Source organism: Asterias amurensis, chromosome 12, assembly GCF_032118995.1.
Source record: "Asterias amurensis chromosome 12, ASM3211899v1".
NCBI lineage: Eukaryota > Metazoa > Echinodermata > Asteroidea > Forcipulatida > Asteriidae > Asterias > Asterias amurensis.
In genome coordinates this window covers 14,283,390-14,302,941 of record NC_092659.1, presented here as the reverse complement: position 1 = coordinate 14,302,941, position 19,552 = coordinate 14,283,390, and the positions used below count along the sequence as shown (strand labels likewise).

Here is a 19,552-nt window from a genome sequence, read left to right as displayed (position 1 = left end):
AATTATGGATGGCCCATTGATTAGCAAAGGATTGCGACACACTTCCTATGTAGTGGCAGGAAATATGGAATGTCCCTGAAGTAGTCAATGCACTTCGCACAGCTTATCTCATAAGTTCAAAATACAATGTTCATGAAAGGGGAATTTATTCAAGTTTTATGTATGTAAAAAATGAAACGTAAGTAACATGGAATGAATTGTCTTTTGTGTCTGAAAGAAGTTTTTGAACATTTTTTTTCTTCAGAAAAGTTGACTCTTTTATACCAGACAAATAATACACTTTAGGGGATTTATTGTATTTGTGTGCATGTTAATCCTTATTGTATGTTCATGCTGCACGCACACCTTCAGAAGCTGTACATTTTTGTGGGAATAAGTCAGAAGCACAAATTTATTCCATTCTTTGACCCAATATAACCGAACTCTAGCCATAACCAATTCGTTATTGCGAATTATGGTCCCAGTATATTTTTGGGGGGCACGCATTTTATGCTTCAAACGAACGTTGATAAGATTTAACCAAGCTGTGTGTAGCAGCTGTTTAGTGTGTACCTATATGACTAAATGAAAAGTTTAGCAATGTTTTCATGTAAGACTCAGGCCTGATGTTATGGAGGCTACGGAGGCAGTCGATTGCATCCAGTATGGCAGTCAATTGCATCCAGTATCTGTTGCCCCTGATCATTGCCTTGGGCCCATGGTACCCCCAGAAAGGTTTTTTACTGGATTTTTTTTAATTTACTCATAGAGATGCCCTTTACCAAGGAGAAAAGGCCTCAGCGCAAAGCATTAGGCCTGGGTATTGCTGCATACCAGTAACTGTCCCAAACAGATTTTCTTTAACATGCAGAACCATGATGCAACACTAAACATACATTGTAATTATAGAAAGTGTTCAAAGTATCTTCATACATTGATCTACAATATAAAAATGAATCATTTTGTCATTTATTGCTAGTTGTGTTTGGCTTTGAAAAGATTTGCCAGCTTACAATAAACCGTTCCCTCCTTGACAAATTTAAATCTACCAGTCGTCAACAAAATCCCTGAAAATTACATCTGTGATAATTACTCTCGTTTCTAAAAAAATTGCGGTGTCATCCAAATCCCTCTTATGGAACAAATCCCTACCAAGTGGATACTAATCCATCCAGCATGATAATCTCTGAAAAGGATTTGGTATTAAGAGATTAAAATGGATGGGTCTTGGGAAGAATTTAACCACCAAATCCTCAGCGTCTTATCTCCCAACGGTGAGGGTTTTTGTAATACTTACTTTAAAAAATGCTGTAATAGATCATGGATAAGGGATATTTGGGAGAGACTGAGGAACACAGGGACACAAGGACGCTTGAAATTCGAATGACCTCCCTGAAATTGCTGTGACACGTAAATCCCCAACAAAAGCTGCATCTAGGTGCAGTTAGCATGAAACAGTGGCGGCATTGGATAATATCCAAGCTGAAAAGTTAGCATGAAACAGTGGCGGGCAGAGGAATAACATCCTCGCTGAAAAGGCTGGGTTAGCATGAAACAGTGGCGGGTAATGGATAACATCCAAGCTAAAAAAGGGCAGTTAAAGCATGAAACAGTGGCGGGCTATGAATAACATCCAAGCTGAATAGCCGCAGTTAGCATGAAACAGTCGCGGAAAATGGATAACATCCAAGCTGAAAAGTGGCAGTTAGCATGAAACAGTGGCGGGCAATAGATAACATCCAAGCTAAAAAGGGGCAGTTAGCATGAAACAGTGGCGGGCAATAGATAACATCCAAGCTCAAAAGGGGCAGTTCAGTGGCGGGCAATGGATAACAGGAACACACAAGAGCAATGTTTGGTTTTAACCCAAAAATGATGATTGAAATCAAATCAGCGCTACATGTATCAAATAAATAAAAAAATTATCTTTAAAATTGAGGTGTCCGACCGATATTCATCAGCCACCCAAAACATTCTTATCGAACAGTTTTGTGAAGGCATCAAACTACCCAAAAGAAACTACATAATGTAGCCAGTAAAATCAGTCTATCTCCTAAAACCTATCACTCATGACTCTGAGACATTTGGATGTGGATGACAGACAAATGAACTATTACAATGTACAGTAGAACATTTACAAGATTCTCAAATGGGGCACATGATCTGTATTCTTGTTGTAGAAGAGGAACAGAACATTGAGGAGGACACAGCCCCCCTGCACAGAACCTGGAGTACATCCAAGATTATCATTATAGTAGTAAAGGAAATTTGATATTGGTGTGGCCCCCAAGGCATCAAATGCTTGCATACCAAACTCAAAGTCCCACCACCATGGGTTCTTTCTCAAGGGTCAGTCAGCTCATAACGCTCATGGAGCAATAAACTATGGACCAGTGGCCGATTTCACAAAGCAAATCACAAGACAAAATGTCAGTATTACCATAGTGATTTATGTTGTGACATCACAGTTTACTAAGCAGCTACAATTGATTTGCAGTTTTAAGATCAATCTTAGCTCTTTGTGATATCGGCCCAACTATACTTGTGGTCTGCGATTTTGAACATCGTTCTTCGACTAAAATAAGACGATGTTAAAAGAGAGCCATCAGCCCAACAAGGTGGGCTAGCTTCACTGAAATACTTGTTACCGTTACTGACACCTCAACTTAAGTTGGGTCGATTCGATACTAAAGGGTGCAACTTCACCCTCTATGATATCATCATCATCATGGATAAACTTTTACAAAGGGAACAGGTATATTTAGTGGCATTCCATCTTCCGGTACATGATGTGGGTTTGTAATTAGCCTTTTTCTGACAATCTTGGATCTGATTTGTGACGAAATCTTACCACTGTTATGTTACTGATAACACTAAATGGGGCCCTATCTATGTTAAAGGTTGTATTTTTACCACCCACAAAATAAAAAAATTAAAAAGAGATATGAAATAAAACGAAGAGGAAAGCATTATAAAATGTAAACACTAATCATCTTTCAGAAAATCCAGAAAACCAATTTAGGTAAAATCCAAGGAATTAAATCCAAGGTGCTTTCCACTAAAATAGTATACAAATAAAACGTCAACAAGGATAAAACACTATTGCAAATGCAATTAATATTGAGGTAAAAATGACAAAATGTCACATGATCAAAATAAATAGCAAAATGTGGGTATATTTCAAGTAATAGCATGCAGGACGTCTAAACACAAAGTATCGAACTTCAAAGTGAGCCATTTTGTTTGAGACTCGGCATGCAAATATCATGTCGTCTGCTGTAGGCCTAGTGTAAATGAATACGGTAAATTTTAGAACGAACGGAGGACACTTTTCTCCTTTGCAAGAAAAACCTACATTCCCACATTTATTTCTTACTGAATAAACATAAAAGTAACAGTCATAATACAGAAGTGATATAAACACAAAACGGCGAAAACTACAGTATATGCCGAAGCGAAATGGTCATGCAATGGAGATTTGTGGACCAACCATACAAAATATTCACTGCACAAAATAAGGTTGTTACTCACGTGTAAAGATGTAGAACTGTAACATCTCGCCCGACATTGGGCCTCCAAAATACTACCATGTGTAATTCGTATTGTCCCAAGAAGAACTCCCAGCACTGCTAACCACTTCAATCTTGACATTTTCCTCTTTTGGACACTAAAAAATCTACAGAAATTCATGATATTTACAGGGGTTTGTCCCCAAAATCGTCGATCTTCCCATTCACATTGCTGTGTGCAGAGCATAGAATAACACAAATCCAATGGCCCGTATACGTTTTCGTGGCTGAAAAGCTACACACACTTTCCAAATACATGCAATGCATGTACAAGTCGTTTTGTCGATAAACGATGGGTACTGTGCTCTCATGCTGGGAAAAGATTTCACCATTATTACGAAGGGGAGCCTTTATGAGGGACACATATTTCAGGAATTAAACTGTACTTCTGTATCGCCTAAAAAATCTTTTCCTACTCAAGGGTACCTAAAGGCATTACTTGTTAATATTTTGTCAAGAAATAGCTCTAAATTTGGGGTAAATAATTGTATAAAACCAATATTTATTGGTAAAATAATATCATAGTATTTAGCACCCCGTGTAATAATGGACAATCCCCCAATTGCTTCGGCTCTACCCTGATTGGTCAGTTCTTGATTGAATAGCTTGTGCAATAATCCTGGCCCGCTAGGAGCAGTGTACAACAGAGGGCCCGCTAAATACCTCCTTTCACATGCAAAGCTTGTTGCAAATCCATAAGCTGTAAGACCATCGGGATTTCGCAGTCCCCTTTATTTCTCGACCCTCATTTTTGGCGAAAGGGGATCTAGGCACTGTTCTGGTTTTTGATCCGATCTTTCTAATAAACCAGCGCGGCAAAGGAAGACGACTGGATGCCCCCCGGAGAATCGTGTGTATGTTAAGGAAAGAAAGAAAGAATTTTGTTTAAAAACGATACAGGACCAAAGTTTGAAGTTGTTACTGCCCATTTCAGCTTTTTGAGATTGGTATGTTTACCAAAAGAAAAAACACCTAAAACGGTAGACCGTTCAGCAGGCACTATGGTGGTTGAGAATTGTGTGTATGTTAACGAAAGAAAGAAAGAATTTGTTTAAAAACGATACTGGACCAAAGTTTGAAGTTGTTACTGCCCATTTTCAGCTTTTTGATATTGATAGATTTAACATAAGAAAAAACACCTAAAACGGTAGACCGTTCAGCAGGCACTATGGTGGTTCTGTAAAAAAAAAATTAAAACGCGGAATGAAACAAAACTTTACCAACAAAAGAACACTGGAAAAAATATCTTGTGTGGTAAATTAAAGCTATATTATAGCTCCATCGTTCTCCGTCCTTTTATGTGGCTCCATTAAAGTAATCATTGGAGAGAATTCTTGTGAATGATCTCGCTAAATAAATCCTGGTTAATGGAATGGGTTTCATTTATTACCTGGGTTTAACAGTTAATCGCTAATTAAAACAGTTGAATACCAGAATAAACTGTTCGCTAAAACTCTGCAGGAGATAATGTATGGAACATTGCATTTCAGGGGAGAGAGGAGAACGGGTCATATAATCCAATAATCCATTACATTGACTAAGCTTCGACCCTCTGGGATGGCTTTGCCATGTTATGAATGACCTCGTTTAGAGATCTTATCGTAGAGGGAGCGTTCTGAGTCCTTGGACGCCCAAGAGGAATAGAATATATAGGCAGCAGTCCGGTGTGGCAGGAGATTCCCCCCCCCCCCCCGGAGATTCGGTCCGCCCATGGTAAACTGTGTACAAACTTTTTTTAATAGCGCCCTCTTTTGAAACCTCCTCCTCAAGCCCACTCTAATTTCCCGTATGGTGACAGAATCTCCAGCGGACAGAATTCCCTTGGACACCGGCTACTACCTATGGCTACGGCTAGATATCTGCGTCATCATGCATTGGGGGTATAGGACGTCCTTAGCAACACACTTGGCAACAGTCGTAGCCGTATAATAGCTGTAGAGGACACTTCGGATATACGGCCTTGGAATCCCCACTACAATTTGGAGTTTGCATGATCGGAAACGCCCTCTAAATTTCGCATAAATAGTTTTTCCTACGAATACCCATCCCCAATATAAAGAGGTAGTCTCGATCAACTTATTTTCAACTTCTGGAAATTGAAACAATGTAATTACTACGAGTTGGAACGGTGTAAAATGCAGTTAATTTGTTTGCACAGACTCTCTGAACAGTGCTCAACAGCCTCCCAATGGGATTTTTGTGCACAGGGCTGACGACCCGAGGAGACAATCACAAATAAAGCTCAACCACAGACTATTAAAAATGCTCAATCTGAATTTTTGTTACACCATCGGATAACCATTTTCAAGGGCTTCCATCTCGTACAAAATCCAAACAAGTTTGATTGCGTCACATTTACCTTTTTCAATATTTGGTATTGTTTGTATCAGATTGTTTAAAGGCAGTGGACACTACTGGTAATTACTCAAAATAATTATTCGCATAAAACCGTTCTTGATTACGAGTAATGTAGAAGTGACGTAGTTTTCGAGAAATAAGTAATTTTCCACGAATTTGATTTCGAGACCTCAAGTTTAGAACTTGAGGTTTCGAAATCAAGCATCTGAAAGCACACAACTTCGTATGACAAGGATACTTTTTCCGATCGCGCTCAAATTTTCACAGGTTTGTTATTTTGTGAGAAGACTAGTCTTTGACAATTACCAATAGTGTCCACTGCCTTTAATTCATCACTGAATTTTGATGATTCCAAAGAAAAATGGCACTGAATTTGACCATCTGCCTGATGCAATTAAAATTCTCCTTTCTGTAGCCTGTAGTACAGCCGACTTGGTTTGTATAATGCCTGATCATGTTATTTTTCAAATTTCGCTCTGAACAAGTTTACAAACAAAAAGGAAAATTTAATACGTGAGGTATATAGACTTGGAAATTAATTTCCCCACTGTCTTGGGGACGCTCGCGTTTATGTTATATTTTGAATTTCGCTCTGAACAAGTTTACAAACCTAAGAAACTTGAATACACAATTTCAACGTGAGGTATAGAGACTTGAAAATTAATTTTCCCCCACTGTCTTGGGGACTCTATCGATTATGTTGTTTTTAAATTTCGCTCTGAACAAGTTTGCAAACCTAAGAAAATTGAATAATATACACAAGTTCAACGTGAGGTATATGAGACTTGTAAATTAATATAGTTTTTCCAATAGATAGATAAACTTTAAGTGTGGTGTAACACAACTATAGATTTGACCTTGTGCCCTATTTAATACTTCATAATTAAATAAAATGGTTGAATTCAATCCATTTCCTGCTTATAGCCTTGGGTATACCTAATGGAGGTTGAGGAGACAAAAAAGGATTTACAAAAGAAATTGATGAATGGAACAAACGAGATACTGAACAAGCCGTACGTCATTGTAGTGGTTTGAGGCAAAAGTAGATTGGTCAAACTTTGCTTTCAATTTAATTTTTATTGCAATTTTCATTGCTCACAGTCAATAAATAATTTGATGAAGCCTTTGATGTTTAATGTAGAGTCACTTCGTCCTTCACGACACCCGTCATTAGGCAGCAGAATAAAAGTTATTAAAGGCAGTGGACACTATTGGTAATTACTCAAAATAATTATTTGCATAAAATCTTAATTGGTAACTAGTAATAGGGAGATGTTGATAGTATAAAACCTTGTGATAAACGGCTCCCTCTGAAGTGATGTAGTTTTCGAGAAAGAAGTAATTTTCCACGAATTTGGTTTCGAGACCTCAAGTTTAGAACTTTAGGTCTCGAAATCGAGCATCTGAAAGTACATAACTTCATGTGACAAGGGTGTTTTTTTCTTTCATTATTATCTCGCAACTTCGACGACCAATCGAGCTCAAATTTTCACAGGTTTGTTATTTTATGTACATGTTGAGATACACCAAGTGAGAAGACTGGATTTTGACAATTACCAATAGTGGCCACTGTCTTTAAATAGTCGTCGGGCGTTTGAAACTGTTGCGCCCTCCCTTGATTATTCCGTGTGTTCCACAACTTGTAATCCCTATAAGAATAGATCCGTCCCACATGGTCCCGCCAATCTCAATGCACTGTTAGGCCCTACTTCTTACACAACTTATACGGATCAATATGGTGCCGGTGGAGCCCGAAAATGAGTGGTGGATTTCCATAAGTCATGGGTGACATAATAATCAATAACTAAGACAGGAGAAAGTTTTTTTTTAAAGCAGCTTATCTCATCTTACAGAGGGCTGATCGTTGGGAAATTCTTTGGCCCTTCCGCTAGTGTGATAAAGGACAGATCTGTCCTAACTCTATGGTGTGATTATATCATTTTCTATGAAAAGGATGATCATGTCTATTTTTGGTTTACCCACGGATGATCATCTTGTCAATGAATAGTAAGACCGTGCAAGTCTCTCTTGGAACATTTTGGGGACCATAGCTCCATGGTCTCACGTAGGCCTATACGTTGGTTTCCATTCGTGGACGAAAGAGACAAGTTCATGGGTCAAAGTTTGAATACGCGCGAGACATATCACAGATGGTGTGATGTGGCTATCGACTGTGCTACGGACGTCTATCAACGCATCTGACGCGGCAACCTATAGCTGTAAAGACAATTCGGACACGGCCGTTCTCATTATGGTATCCGTACAACCTAATGCAAAAAAAAAAAACTTTATAAAGTTGGTCCATTTTCGGCATTATAATTCACAGGAAAAAAAAGTTCCGAGATAATTGGGTTCATATAGCAAAATTGATACATTTTCTTGTTTCATTTCGTTTAGCTCGTTGAGCTAAAAACATTATCTCCCGTCTCGAATTGAAGCCAGCAACTTATTTTTAGCATCCCTCAAAAAGTTTCTCGGTACTTAGGCCTACTCCAAAAAATTAATGGCTATAAAACCTCACTTGCTATAGAAGCGCTGCAGCTGACATTACATTTTAAGAAACAATTCCAAAGGAATGCGGCTTTGTAGAGATGAGCAAATCAAAAGCATTTAAACCTTTAAAAAAATGTTTTGTATGAAACGTTGCTCAGATTGTGTATTCCAGTAACAGATTGTCCTTCCAGTCGCTCCAGATCATCATCGGCGATATCCCCAAAACGCACTCCTTTTGATATTAAGTTTTCACATGTTAGTTTATCAAAGAACAAGGACCAGCTGTGGCTGTATTGTATAGCATTAAAACAATCGAATGGTACCAAAAACCAAAGGAATACTTTGCCAAAACAAACCGTTCAACATAAACTAAACAAACACACGTTTTGGAAGCAATCAGGGTGGTCCTTCTGTCTCTAAAATTCCAATAGACCTACAATTTTGTTTTGTTGCAGAGCATTGAACGGTCGTTCACTTTGCAAGGCGTCAATCAATAATCATCGGGGGATTAGAAACACCACCAAACGACGACCGTTATATGATACTTAGTTGGTGATAGATTGGTCGTCAACGTTGTCATGGCTGTGGCTAATATAGCCGCAGCCGTAATCGCTTGATTGGTTATAACATGGAGGTAGACGGCCAAAGTTTCAACGTCTTGGATCTTGTCATGTCTGATTAGCGACAGCCAAAAGAAGAGCATGATGTAGCGCCCTCTTGTGGCTTAAGACATTTCTGACCAGCAGTTTGGGTGTGTAAGCGAAAGGCAAAAGTTCAAATTTTCTACCTCTTTTGCAATAGATTTTCCTTGATTTTATGCTGCGACCAAACATTAAATTTAAGAGTACTTTAAGACAAAAATAAGTGAACACAACAGGGGAGATTGCTTAGAAACAGACCTAGCCTGCATGCTCACAGTTTATAATGCAACTTTTTTCTTTTTTTGCGTAATTCGAATCTTAATAAACAGTTGTAAGAAATTAATTACTACTTCGTCCATTTTTTATATTTTATTTTAAGACCTCGATAACCGAATTTAACATTTTTAAAGCTTAAAGGAACACGTTGCCTTGGATCGGACGAGTTGGTCTATGAAAAGCGTTTGAAACCGTTTGTTATGAAATGCATATGGTTAGAAAGATGTTTTAAAAGTAGAATATAATGATCCCCACATGTATCACTCAAAATTGCATGGTTTTACGTCGCGAACTAACACGGTGTTTGTCGACGAGGTAAAAGGAAAACCGTGCAATTTCGAGGCATGTTTGTGTGGATCATTTACAACATCTTTCTACCCATTTTATAAAAACAGTTATCTTTCTACCCATTTTATAAAAACAGTTACAAACGCTTTTCAAAGACCAACTCGTCCGATCCAAGGCAACGTGTTCCTTTAATCAAGGTTGTCAAGTTTTACTTTAAAAGATCCGCAAAAACCCTGCATACATACACGAACAACTTGCAGGCAGAATTTTGGATGACACACCAAACAAGAGGGCGTAGTAACCATTAAAAGGGCGCACCACACTTCAGGACAAAATTCATGCGCCAAGATGATATCATTATAATTTGCAAACAAAAGTTTGACCCTAGCAGAGTCTTCCTCGAAGGCTTCTCTTTTATTTTGCCTTCGAGAAAGACTCTGCTAGGGTCGAAACGTCAGGCCATTAACTATTTTGTTTACTTCATTTATACCATCGGTCCTTTTGGTTGGTTGTTTGCAACAGCTAATTCTATTTTCTTATCAATATAATTTGTAAGCCCACAGCTGCTTTAGAATTAATTTAAACTTTGGAATATAAAAAATCTATCACAACCTGGGGTTCTGTGTTTCAATTATTGAGGAAAACTGGCAGCTACTCGATTTGAGACAAAAAAGAGGGAAACAAATATTTCCTGTTTTTTTTCTTCTTTTCTCCTTGCAAAAATTCAAAACAACTGACCTGCACAAAAAGAAATCTGAAGTTGTCTAAAAATATGTTTTTGGATTGCTTTTAAAAGGGCTGAGAGACGTGTACCAGTAATTTGCCTTTTTTGTTAAAAGTATTTTTATTAAATATTTAACATTGATCGCTATATTATGGATGGCAGTTTATTTAGTGCAGTGCAGGCGAAACAGCTCGAGCGACTGGGCATGTTCAGGGAAATTAGACTTGCACAAGTCCCTTGCCCGTAAGTTCAAATCTTTGTTAGACGGACCAGTACACTTTTATTTGTTGACATGTACAAACCTTGGTAAACCTTTTTTTTATTTATTCATAAGCAATAATTCCATAACAAAAATTAGGTACAGCCTTGGAATGGATATAAAACAAAAGCATTCCCTCCTTTACACTACAAAGCAATATAATAAGTTTTACCTACAAAATTAAGAGGAAAAAAATCAATATGCCTAAAGTGAAATAATGAGAAAAGGAAAATAACCTTTGCTATTTTGGGTGCACTGCAATTTTTCTCTGACATCAAACTTAAACTGTAAAGTTTTTATCTTACACTGTTTTTGGAAGAGATCATAAAAATAAGCCTTCAAAATGAATCTTTAAAAAAGTTTTTGAAATTAGAAAACAAACTGCACACACAAACTAAAACAATGACCATCGTCATTAATTCTTCCACATACAATTGAGGACTGCAATGAACAAAATTCACTATCTAACTTGGTCTGGGTGTCTAGAAGCTGAGTATCGATTATGTATTGATGAATCAAATATAAAAACAAACAAAAAATCTGCTTTAAAGGAAAATTACAGAATTGTTTTTTTGCTAAAAAAAAAACAGTTGCTGGCAGTGTAAGCACTTAATGTTATCCACCATGTACATAAACTGACAAACCTGTAGAAGTTTGATATTGATCGCCCATCTGGGTCATGAGAGAATAGTGAAAAACTGATTACAAATTTTGCATTGCATCGATGCCAACATAAAAATTAGTAAAACGCTCACTAAGCGATAAACTCCAAACGCGAAGTTATATTATTTATTTCTCATCAAATATGACATTTCAGACCGAAATGTTTCAAGGGATGTTTTCTACTATCATCATCCTTAGACCGTGTAAGTTTTATGTAAATCTGTGATCTTCACGATTTTCGTTTCTTACCAATTCTGTAACGTTCCTTTAAGAGACGAAGTTAGAACGCCAATTTTTGTTTGTGGGGTCACGCAGCTTAGTACCTCTTTTAAATTAGGGTTGGGGGAAGAGTCTAGGTGGTGTGGGGGGGGGGGCTGGGTGAAGGGGCAGAAGGTGATGCCGCATTATCCTTTTTACTAAAAACATCAAGTAGCAAATAACACCTCTTTACAACAAAATCTGTTGGAAAACTGATTCAATTTTGGTGAGATTTTATGGTGGGCAATTTTCAATTATGTGTAGATTGTTCCCTAGTGTTCTGTAGCAGCACTATAGTAGTGTTTATTAAGACATACAAGGGGACCGGTCTAATCTCAGCCTTGGATTGGTTTTGTTCATTGGCAAGGAAGTAATTCAAGACTGCCACTGCAAGAAAAGGAAACCCCCCCCAACTATGTTATAAGGTATCAAAAAAATTCAAAGGTCTATGCACACACGAGAAATACAATGCAATGTGATACTAAAAAATAACAATCATAAAAATAACAAATACAATCAAATAACGTAAACATTGAAAGCGTATTACAAAGGAATATTTGGATTACAAAACCATTACAAAAATAAGCTGTGGAACTTGCTTCTCGTATACAAAAACACTTAATCATAACATAACATTTCAACCATATCCGGAAATGCCTTTACAAATTCCTTCACTCATTATACAAAATCATGCAAATGTATTGGCTAAACTCGGTATGCACCGAGTGTATAAAAAGCACCGTACAATTTGAATACCCTAACGTTATCTTTATAATCCGTTAAACCAAGTTAAAATGTCTTAATCCAGGTAACTAAACCAAGCTATCGAGTGGGTTGAAAAACCTGTTAAGTATTACTACAATCATTTTTTCACAATATGCTTTTGCCATCCTGGATTTTAATGTTATGGTTTTGTATGACCACAAGGAAAAGGTGATTATTACCTAGTTGTAGATTGGCGACATTATTCATTTTATACTGTACAAGTCTATGAGGATCAAAGAGAGGCTTGATTCTGAAATGAACTGGTGCCCTGCAAAGTGGACTTCATTAGCAGTGAATAACCGGATCTACGCAAACATTTGCTTTGTGTTGTTGAAGATGATTACGGATGAAGATATATTTTTAGGAAAAGCAATTTGTATGGGATTTTTAAGTTAATAATTTTAACAATAAATTATAAGGGTTACATTGCAGTTAATCATAAGATATATTTCATACCAAAAATCATACCAAAAGGAAACAAAAATATACGTATGTACACATCAAATCTATGCTTTAAAAAAAGAAGAAGTTACATATACATGATTGTATGTTTAAGCGAATTCAATACAATCAATTATTTTTGGGAAATTCATAATCGATTGGTAACACAGGTTCTGATCAGTCAACCTTACCCCCCGCCAAGCTTGGCTCTTTGGGTGATGCAGTATCAATCCATAAAAAACCTTGCCAAACCAAGAATGGATTTTGGAGGATTTGGAAGTCCTAAGAGTAAAGTAAGTTCAAGACTCAGGCAAACAGTTCTGGCGTGGACTTAAGAACAAGTCATAAACGTTTCACACGTTAAACTGCTCTCTGGCTTCTGATAACTATTAAATGGTGCCGAAAAAGCCCAAAGCAGTACTCTTGTGTAATAGTCTCGCGCAGTCTCACTAGAGAGCCATTAACGCTTTCAGCGCGACAACCATTTAACGACTTGACCACAAGTCTAGCTCTGGCATAGATCCATGCTGAGAAGTGAGAGGGGATGATTGTGAAAAGTTACCAACTTGAAATGTAATTACTCATGCCCTGTGAACTTTTAAAGCCAAGTTGATTTTGTTAATCGAGGAAGCCCCGATGCATACCTGAAACTTGGTTGAGGCAGTTGCTTTAATGCTCCTGGTCACTGTATAGATGGGTTGCAATTAGGGCCATTGATCTTTGATGTATTATCACTGGGAAAAATGCACGTGTGTACGCGCTGCGCGTGGCTCTCGTGCACTTTTCCAGTGGTAATTCATCAAAGATGGCGGTCAATGTCGCGTATTGCAACCCATCTACTGTTGCCCCTTGAAATTTCCCGCACATGCCCAGCAAACAATTTTTTTTTACAAATGCAAAAAAAAAACAATCTCCCTTCAAAGAAAATAGTATCATATGAAGCAATTTATTCCTTTTTATAAAGTGGATAAATTCTTTCTCACGTTTATCAAGGTCTATTCATTATTTGTATTTGTCACACATCGCTGTGAGGTTCAACAGTGGGGGGGGGGGGTGCATTCCCCTTTCCCCTCCAGGATGTAAGCTCACATATTTTCTGCTGACATCTTCCAAAATCCCAATTGGCCTAATTTTAAGTTTGAATACAAAATAACAGCCACTACTGGGGGATAAATGTTTGAGACGCTGGAGGTAGTAAGGGCATGGGATCCAATTTCATATAGCTACTTAGCAGAAAAAGGAGCTAAGCACAATACAATCATGCTTAAAAACACTGTGTCTGGTATCTTGCTTATTTTTGGTAAGCAGAATATTTCTAAGTAATATTAGTTGCATCTATGCAGCTCTATGAAACTGGGCCATGGTAACTTGATACTCAAACCATTTTTTTCTGGTTAGCATCATTTTGTTTTGCTTAGCTTTTTTGTGCTTAAATACACTGGACACTATTGATAATTGTCAAAGACCAGTCTTCTCGCTTGGTGCATCTCAACATATGCATAAAATAACAAACCTGTGAAAATTTGAGCTCAATTGGTCGTCGATGTTGCAAGATAATAATGAAAGAAAAAACACCCTTGTCCCACAAAGTTGTGTGCTTTCAGATGTTTGATTTTGAGACCTCCAAATTTAATTCCGAGGTCTCAAAATCAAATTACTTCTTTCTCGAAAACTACGTTACTTCAGATGGAGCCGTTTCTCACAATTTTTTATTCTATCAACAGCTCCCCATTACTCGTAACCAAGTAAGGTTTTATGCTAATAATTACTTTGAGTAATTAACAATAGTGTCTGCTGCCTTTAAGCAGCTCTATGATATTATCCACTAATGGATACACCAAGCCCAATTGTTAGGATTGCGTTTTAAGTATGAATCTATTAACATCAGTCAAAACTAGGGTATACATTTTTGAGGATTTTTCATCAGCAGGTGCAATCAAGCCACAAACTAAATACGTCCGCTTTCACACATCCAAATAATTACATCAATTAAATAATGTGCCCCATCAATGACCTTACAATGTTCTGCAAACGTTTTTTCCCCCCTTTTATATATACAAAGCGATAATACAATGTACAATTTTGTGTTGGTGGAATAAACATGCATCTTTGTTTTATATTTTTATACCCGCCAGCATGCTGACAATTTTTTTATTATTTTTTTTTTCAATCCAAAAAATTCAACAGAAAAAAAAATAAAAATTATATAAAATAATAAACCCTTCAGCTTTTTTATTTGTGCTTTCTTTTTGCTCCAAAGACACTGCAGTTTCAAATGTCATGCTTTAAACACCTTTAATGGAATAAGCCATTTGCATGTTAGATTGAAATGTCTGGTACAATACGTGCTTGATCACAAGTCACAACTTAAGTTTGAATTACTCAGACTAAATAGACAGTTGCTATGTCACATGATTTGGGCAAGCTTTTTAGGCGTTACGTAAGAGACGGTGAACACCCATACACAATGGACCCTTCCCATGAAATATGCTAATCACATTCACGTATGCGTACAGACCCTGTTGGTTGGCAAACGCCATAGAGTTGTGCACTAAGCAGACGCGCAATCGCGTCTGCGTCACGCACCCATTAGCCGTGTACAAAACAGCGCGATGTTCCCTCATTTTGCCAACCAAAACGTTAGTGCGCACGCGCTATGTGCAATTTACATATTTCATGGGAAGGGTCTATTCTGAATGGATGTGTATGGCACAATGGTCCATGGGTCTGCTCATCTGGAAGTTGCTATACAAAAGCTTGCCCCGAATCATGTCACATAGCAACTGTCTCTGTAGTCTGAGGAATTTAAATGTAAGTGGTAACTTGTGACTAAGCAAGTCATTGTACCAGACAATATTCAAATCTAACTCGCAAATGGCTTATTGGGCCCGCAAGTCTTGATGTCACTTTAGCATTTGCAAAGATTTATAAAAGAAAAATTGGTTGCGTAGCTGGAAATATTTAAAGAACAGGGTCAAGTTTCATGTTTGCTTACCTCGGGAGTCTAACATTTTTTGCTTAACTGGGTAGCGCTAATTTTCTTGCAAAATCTTTGCAGGCAAAAAATGCTAAGTTCACAGGCATTGGGTTCCTTTTCAAATATGGCTTATGCTTAGATTAAGTGTGAACGTTTGTTCCACCGTAAGCGATTTTGTACGGTAAGCAGAGCCATGAAACTGGGCACAGTATTTAAGAAAATTATTCTACACACATGAAGTAATTTCAAAATTACTCAGGATTGCCAGAAAACAAAAATTAAATTAGTATCAGCTGGAGACCCTTTTTAATAATGGCTAGTGGCTATGACTATGAGGTTTGCTTGCCGAGTACCAGGCAAAAAAAAACCTGTGGCTTATCTACATGGGAACCTGCTTGCTTTATACGAGGCTTTGGCTAAAGGCTTTGTCTAGGTCACTCCTTGAATCCTTAAGCCATGTCTGAATTAGCGGCTGCGACTGTTGCTAATGGGAACACATGTTATCTAATGATTAAGCTGCAGCCACAGTCAAAGCCGCAAGTTCAGGAACGGCCTGAAGCTCAATTAAAAAGAACTGCCACACGACCAAGGAAGCTCGATTCAGGCACTGCCAATTAATTACAAAAAATCCCACACTCATTGAGGATATCAAGATGAAGGGGAACCAGTTATCAAGAAGGCCTTGAACTTGAATAGCTGGTGCCCCAACTTCGAATAATCACAGGAAACAATACGTGGGAACCAGCTATCAGACTGTGATAAGCTGGTACCCAATTTCACAACAATCTTACTAATTCACTTAAAACAATATCTGGGAACCACCTATATATATAATTCATGAATAGCTGGTACCCTTTCTCACGATACCAAATGCACAGCAATTTAGCCGGTAAGCTTTGCTATTTCTGATCACAGCAATGCTTGAGGACAGCGACATTGCCCACAATTAAGACGTCATTAGATTTTTAAAACGTTATTAAACAAAATTTGGAGGGAAGGGTCTAGCTTACCTGCCGGTCCAAATTTTAAAGAGCTGCTAAGCAAACCATCCTGCTTAAATCTGCTTTGGTAAAGCAAGTCTTTGCTTGGAAAGGTGCTTAACAGCTCTATGACATTGACCCCTTGTCTCTTCACTGGTATCCTAACATTCTGAGGCATTTCTCATACAGAGACAACAAAGGGACCAGCTTATATCATCACGTCATTGCAACACAGGCTCAATTTCATGGAGCTGCTTTTAAAAGCAGAAAAAGTAGCTAAGCACAACAAAATTATGCTTACCAGAATTAAGATTACTAACCAAACTAAAATGTCACATGTACAATTCTCCATCACAAAGTGCATGTTAGATCGATGAAGACTACTTGCTAAAGCAAACAGTCCGCGGGATACCAGTCACAACATGGTAAATGTAATGGAATTTCTGCTGGTTACCTTTTCCTGCTAAGCAAGAACTTTTTGTGCTTAGCAGGTGTGTGAGTTTTCAACAGCTCTATGAAATTGGCCTGAGGGTGTATTTCTTGTGGTTGTGTGAAAACCTGGTTGCAAATCTCACTCTACAGGTTCCATGTGTGTATATATCTATGATCATTGTACGAGAGAGGTAAAACATTGTCTCAGTTACAAGATTGTCTATAACAAGAAAATGTCTTACGAACTTGATGCTTAGACGTGACGATAAAAGTCTTAGACGACTCAAAAGGATTTACTTGATGACACTTGTACGGCAGGGATACAGCAAACTCACAATATTCTACAATTTTTTCGTTTGGGTTTGGGTGTTGCGTTGGGCATCAAGACTATCTTCACTGCATCTTCGAACAACTGGAGAGAAAAAAAGAAAATGGAAAACAATTTAGGAAAAATCAGTAAAAGATGCATTAAAGGCACTGGATACTTTTGGTGAATGTCAAAGATCAGTAATCTCACTTTAAGTGTATCCCGACATATGCATAAAATAACAAACCTGTGAAAATTATATCTCAATTGGTCAACGAAGTTGAAATTAAAAAAATTAAAGAAAAAACACCCTTGTTGCAAAAAATTGTGAAATTGTTTTACTTATTTCTCAAAAACTACAGCACCTCAGCAAGTAATATTATATAAGGGAAGCCTTCTACCACCATTATCTTCAAACCATGTAAGTTTAAAGCCATTGGACCCTTTCGGTACAGAAAAAAAAAAAAAAAAAAAAAAGTTTACAGATTTACAAATAATGCACAGGGTTTACAGAAGGTAGTCGTGAAAGACTTCTCTTGAAATATTATTAATATTCCATGAAATGCTTTACTTTTTGAGAAAACAGTAAAACAATATCAATTCTCGTTATCCAGAATTACGGATTTATTTTAAACACATGTCATGACACAGCAAATTGTGCGATACAAGGGTGGGTTTTCCCGTTATTTTCTCCGACTCCGATGACCGATTGAGCCTAACCTTTCACAGGTTTGTTATTTTAAATATAAGTTGTGATATACGAAGTGTGGGCCTTGGACAATACTGTTTACCGAAAGGGTCCAATGGCTTTAATATAAGTCTTGTGTTTTGTGTTCTACAAAAAGTATCCACACCTTTTAACGGATCAGTCTTGGATTTGATATTTGATTTCTGAAGTATACCAAAGACACAGAGTTGGTTTGCTACTTACCGGTCTGAGGCCTTTCTGTGTAAGTGCAGAGCATTCCATGTACTTAACGGCGCCGATCTTAGTTGCTAGTTTTTCGCCAGTCTCCTTCTTGAAAGGGCTCTTGCCTTGCTGCGTCAGCTGAGCCAGTGTTTCCTTGTCTTCTCGAAGATCCGTTTTTGTTCCTGACGGGAAAAAAATGAAGTTTAAAAATCTGCTGTATTGGTTTTGTATCTTTGTTATAATAGCCTTGGTGCAAGTCAGGACCCCTGCTTGGTCCCCAATGTAGTACCAGGACAGAGCTGACAACATTTGCATCTTGCAATCAAAAAGATTTTGTATGATGTGTTTTTAAATTAAAACATCAAGTTACTTGTTGTAACAGCAGCTCTACCGATGTTTGATTAAATAGATGTTAAATTTGCATCGGGGATAAAGAATATTAATTTTGGTTTTTACCCATACACCAATGTGTGTTAGCACTGTATACTCAGTACTTTCCCCGAGTCCTGTGAAAAAAAAAAAAAAAAAATATTTCACAGGACTCGGGAAAGTACTGAGTATACAGTGCTAACACACATCGGTGTATGGGTAAAAAAAAAATAAATATGATGTTTGATTTCTTGTGAAAAAGGGAGAACAATAATGATCTGGTGACAGACAGTTAAATCTTTTTTTTAGGGAACGGAATCTCCTTCTGCTACAAGGAGGTATTTCACATTTCATAAATATACACCAATATGGCAAGAGTGAGGCTGGTACTGAAGAACTAGATGGCGCACAAGCCTAGACACGCAGCCCGGTGTGCGGACATTTTTTAAGTTGACAAAACAGCATGGCATAGCGTTATCATAATACACACACCAACTTGTACTTCATATTCAATGCGTGCACAAGGTTCTTACAAAATGGCCCGTGTGTCTCCTTGCGGTCCCGCTGCGTTTGTGCTCGCAGCATCACCAGTGCGCCCTCTAGTTTTGATATTTAACTCTATGGGCTGGTATGACAATAACCTGGTCATGCACTGTGTAAAAGGATTATGAAAGTTAATGGGCAGTCGGGGCATCAGACAAAGATGCTGCTTGTTGTCATCTATTTCATCACAAAATGGTCCTATACCCATTTTAAGAATTGAGATTAAGGCTGTATCCGAATTGGCGGCTGCGGCTACTGCTGAGGGTGTTGCTAAAGAACGTACTATTTTCCAAAGCATGATGACGCCATGATCAAGCCGT

The 19,552-nt window shown here is 37.7% G+C and overlaps 2 protein-coding genes across 3 annotated transcripts in view; both read right to left on the bottom strand.

The window, feature by feature from the left end:
* The window catches only part of LOC139945217 (anosmin-1-like), a 47,497-nt gene extending 43,701 nt beyond the window's left edge, over positions 1 to 3,796 (bottom strand). For both annotated transcript variants that reach the window (XM_071942523.1, XM_071942524.1), the window contains exon 1: positions 3,511 to 3,796. In XM_071942523.1, the coding sequence (XP_071798624.1) occupies positions 3,511 to 3,735 (225 nt within the window). In that variant the 5' untranslated portion in view covers positions 3,736 to 3,796. The remainder of the gene's footprint in view (positions 1 to 3,510) is intronic.
* Positions 3,797 to 10,635: 6,839 nt separating this feature from the next.
* The window catches only part of LOC139945553 (ras-related protein Rac1-like), a 30,625-nt gene continuing 21,708 nt past the window's right edge, over positions 10,636 to 19,552 (bottom strand). The window contains exons 7-8 of the mRNA XM_071942942.1: positions 18,342 to 18,502; positions 10,636 to 17,515 (exon numbers count right to left, since the gene is read on the bottom strand). Coding sequence (XP_071799043.1) covers positions 17,435 to 17,515; positions 18,342 to 18,502 — 242 coding nt within the window. The 3' untranslated portion in view covers positions 10,636 to 17,434. The remainder of the gene's footprint in view (positions 17,516 to 18,341; positions 18,503 to 19,552) is intronic.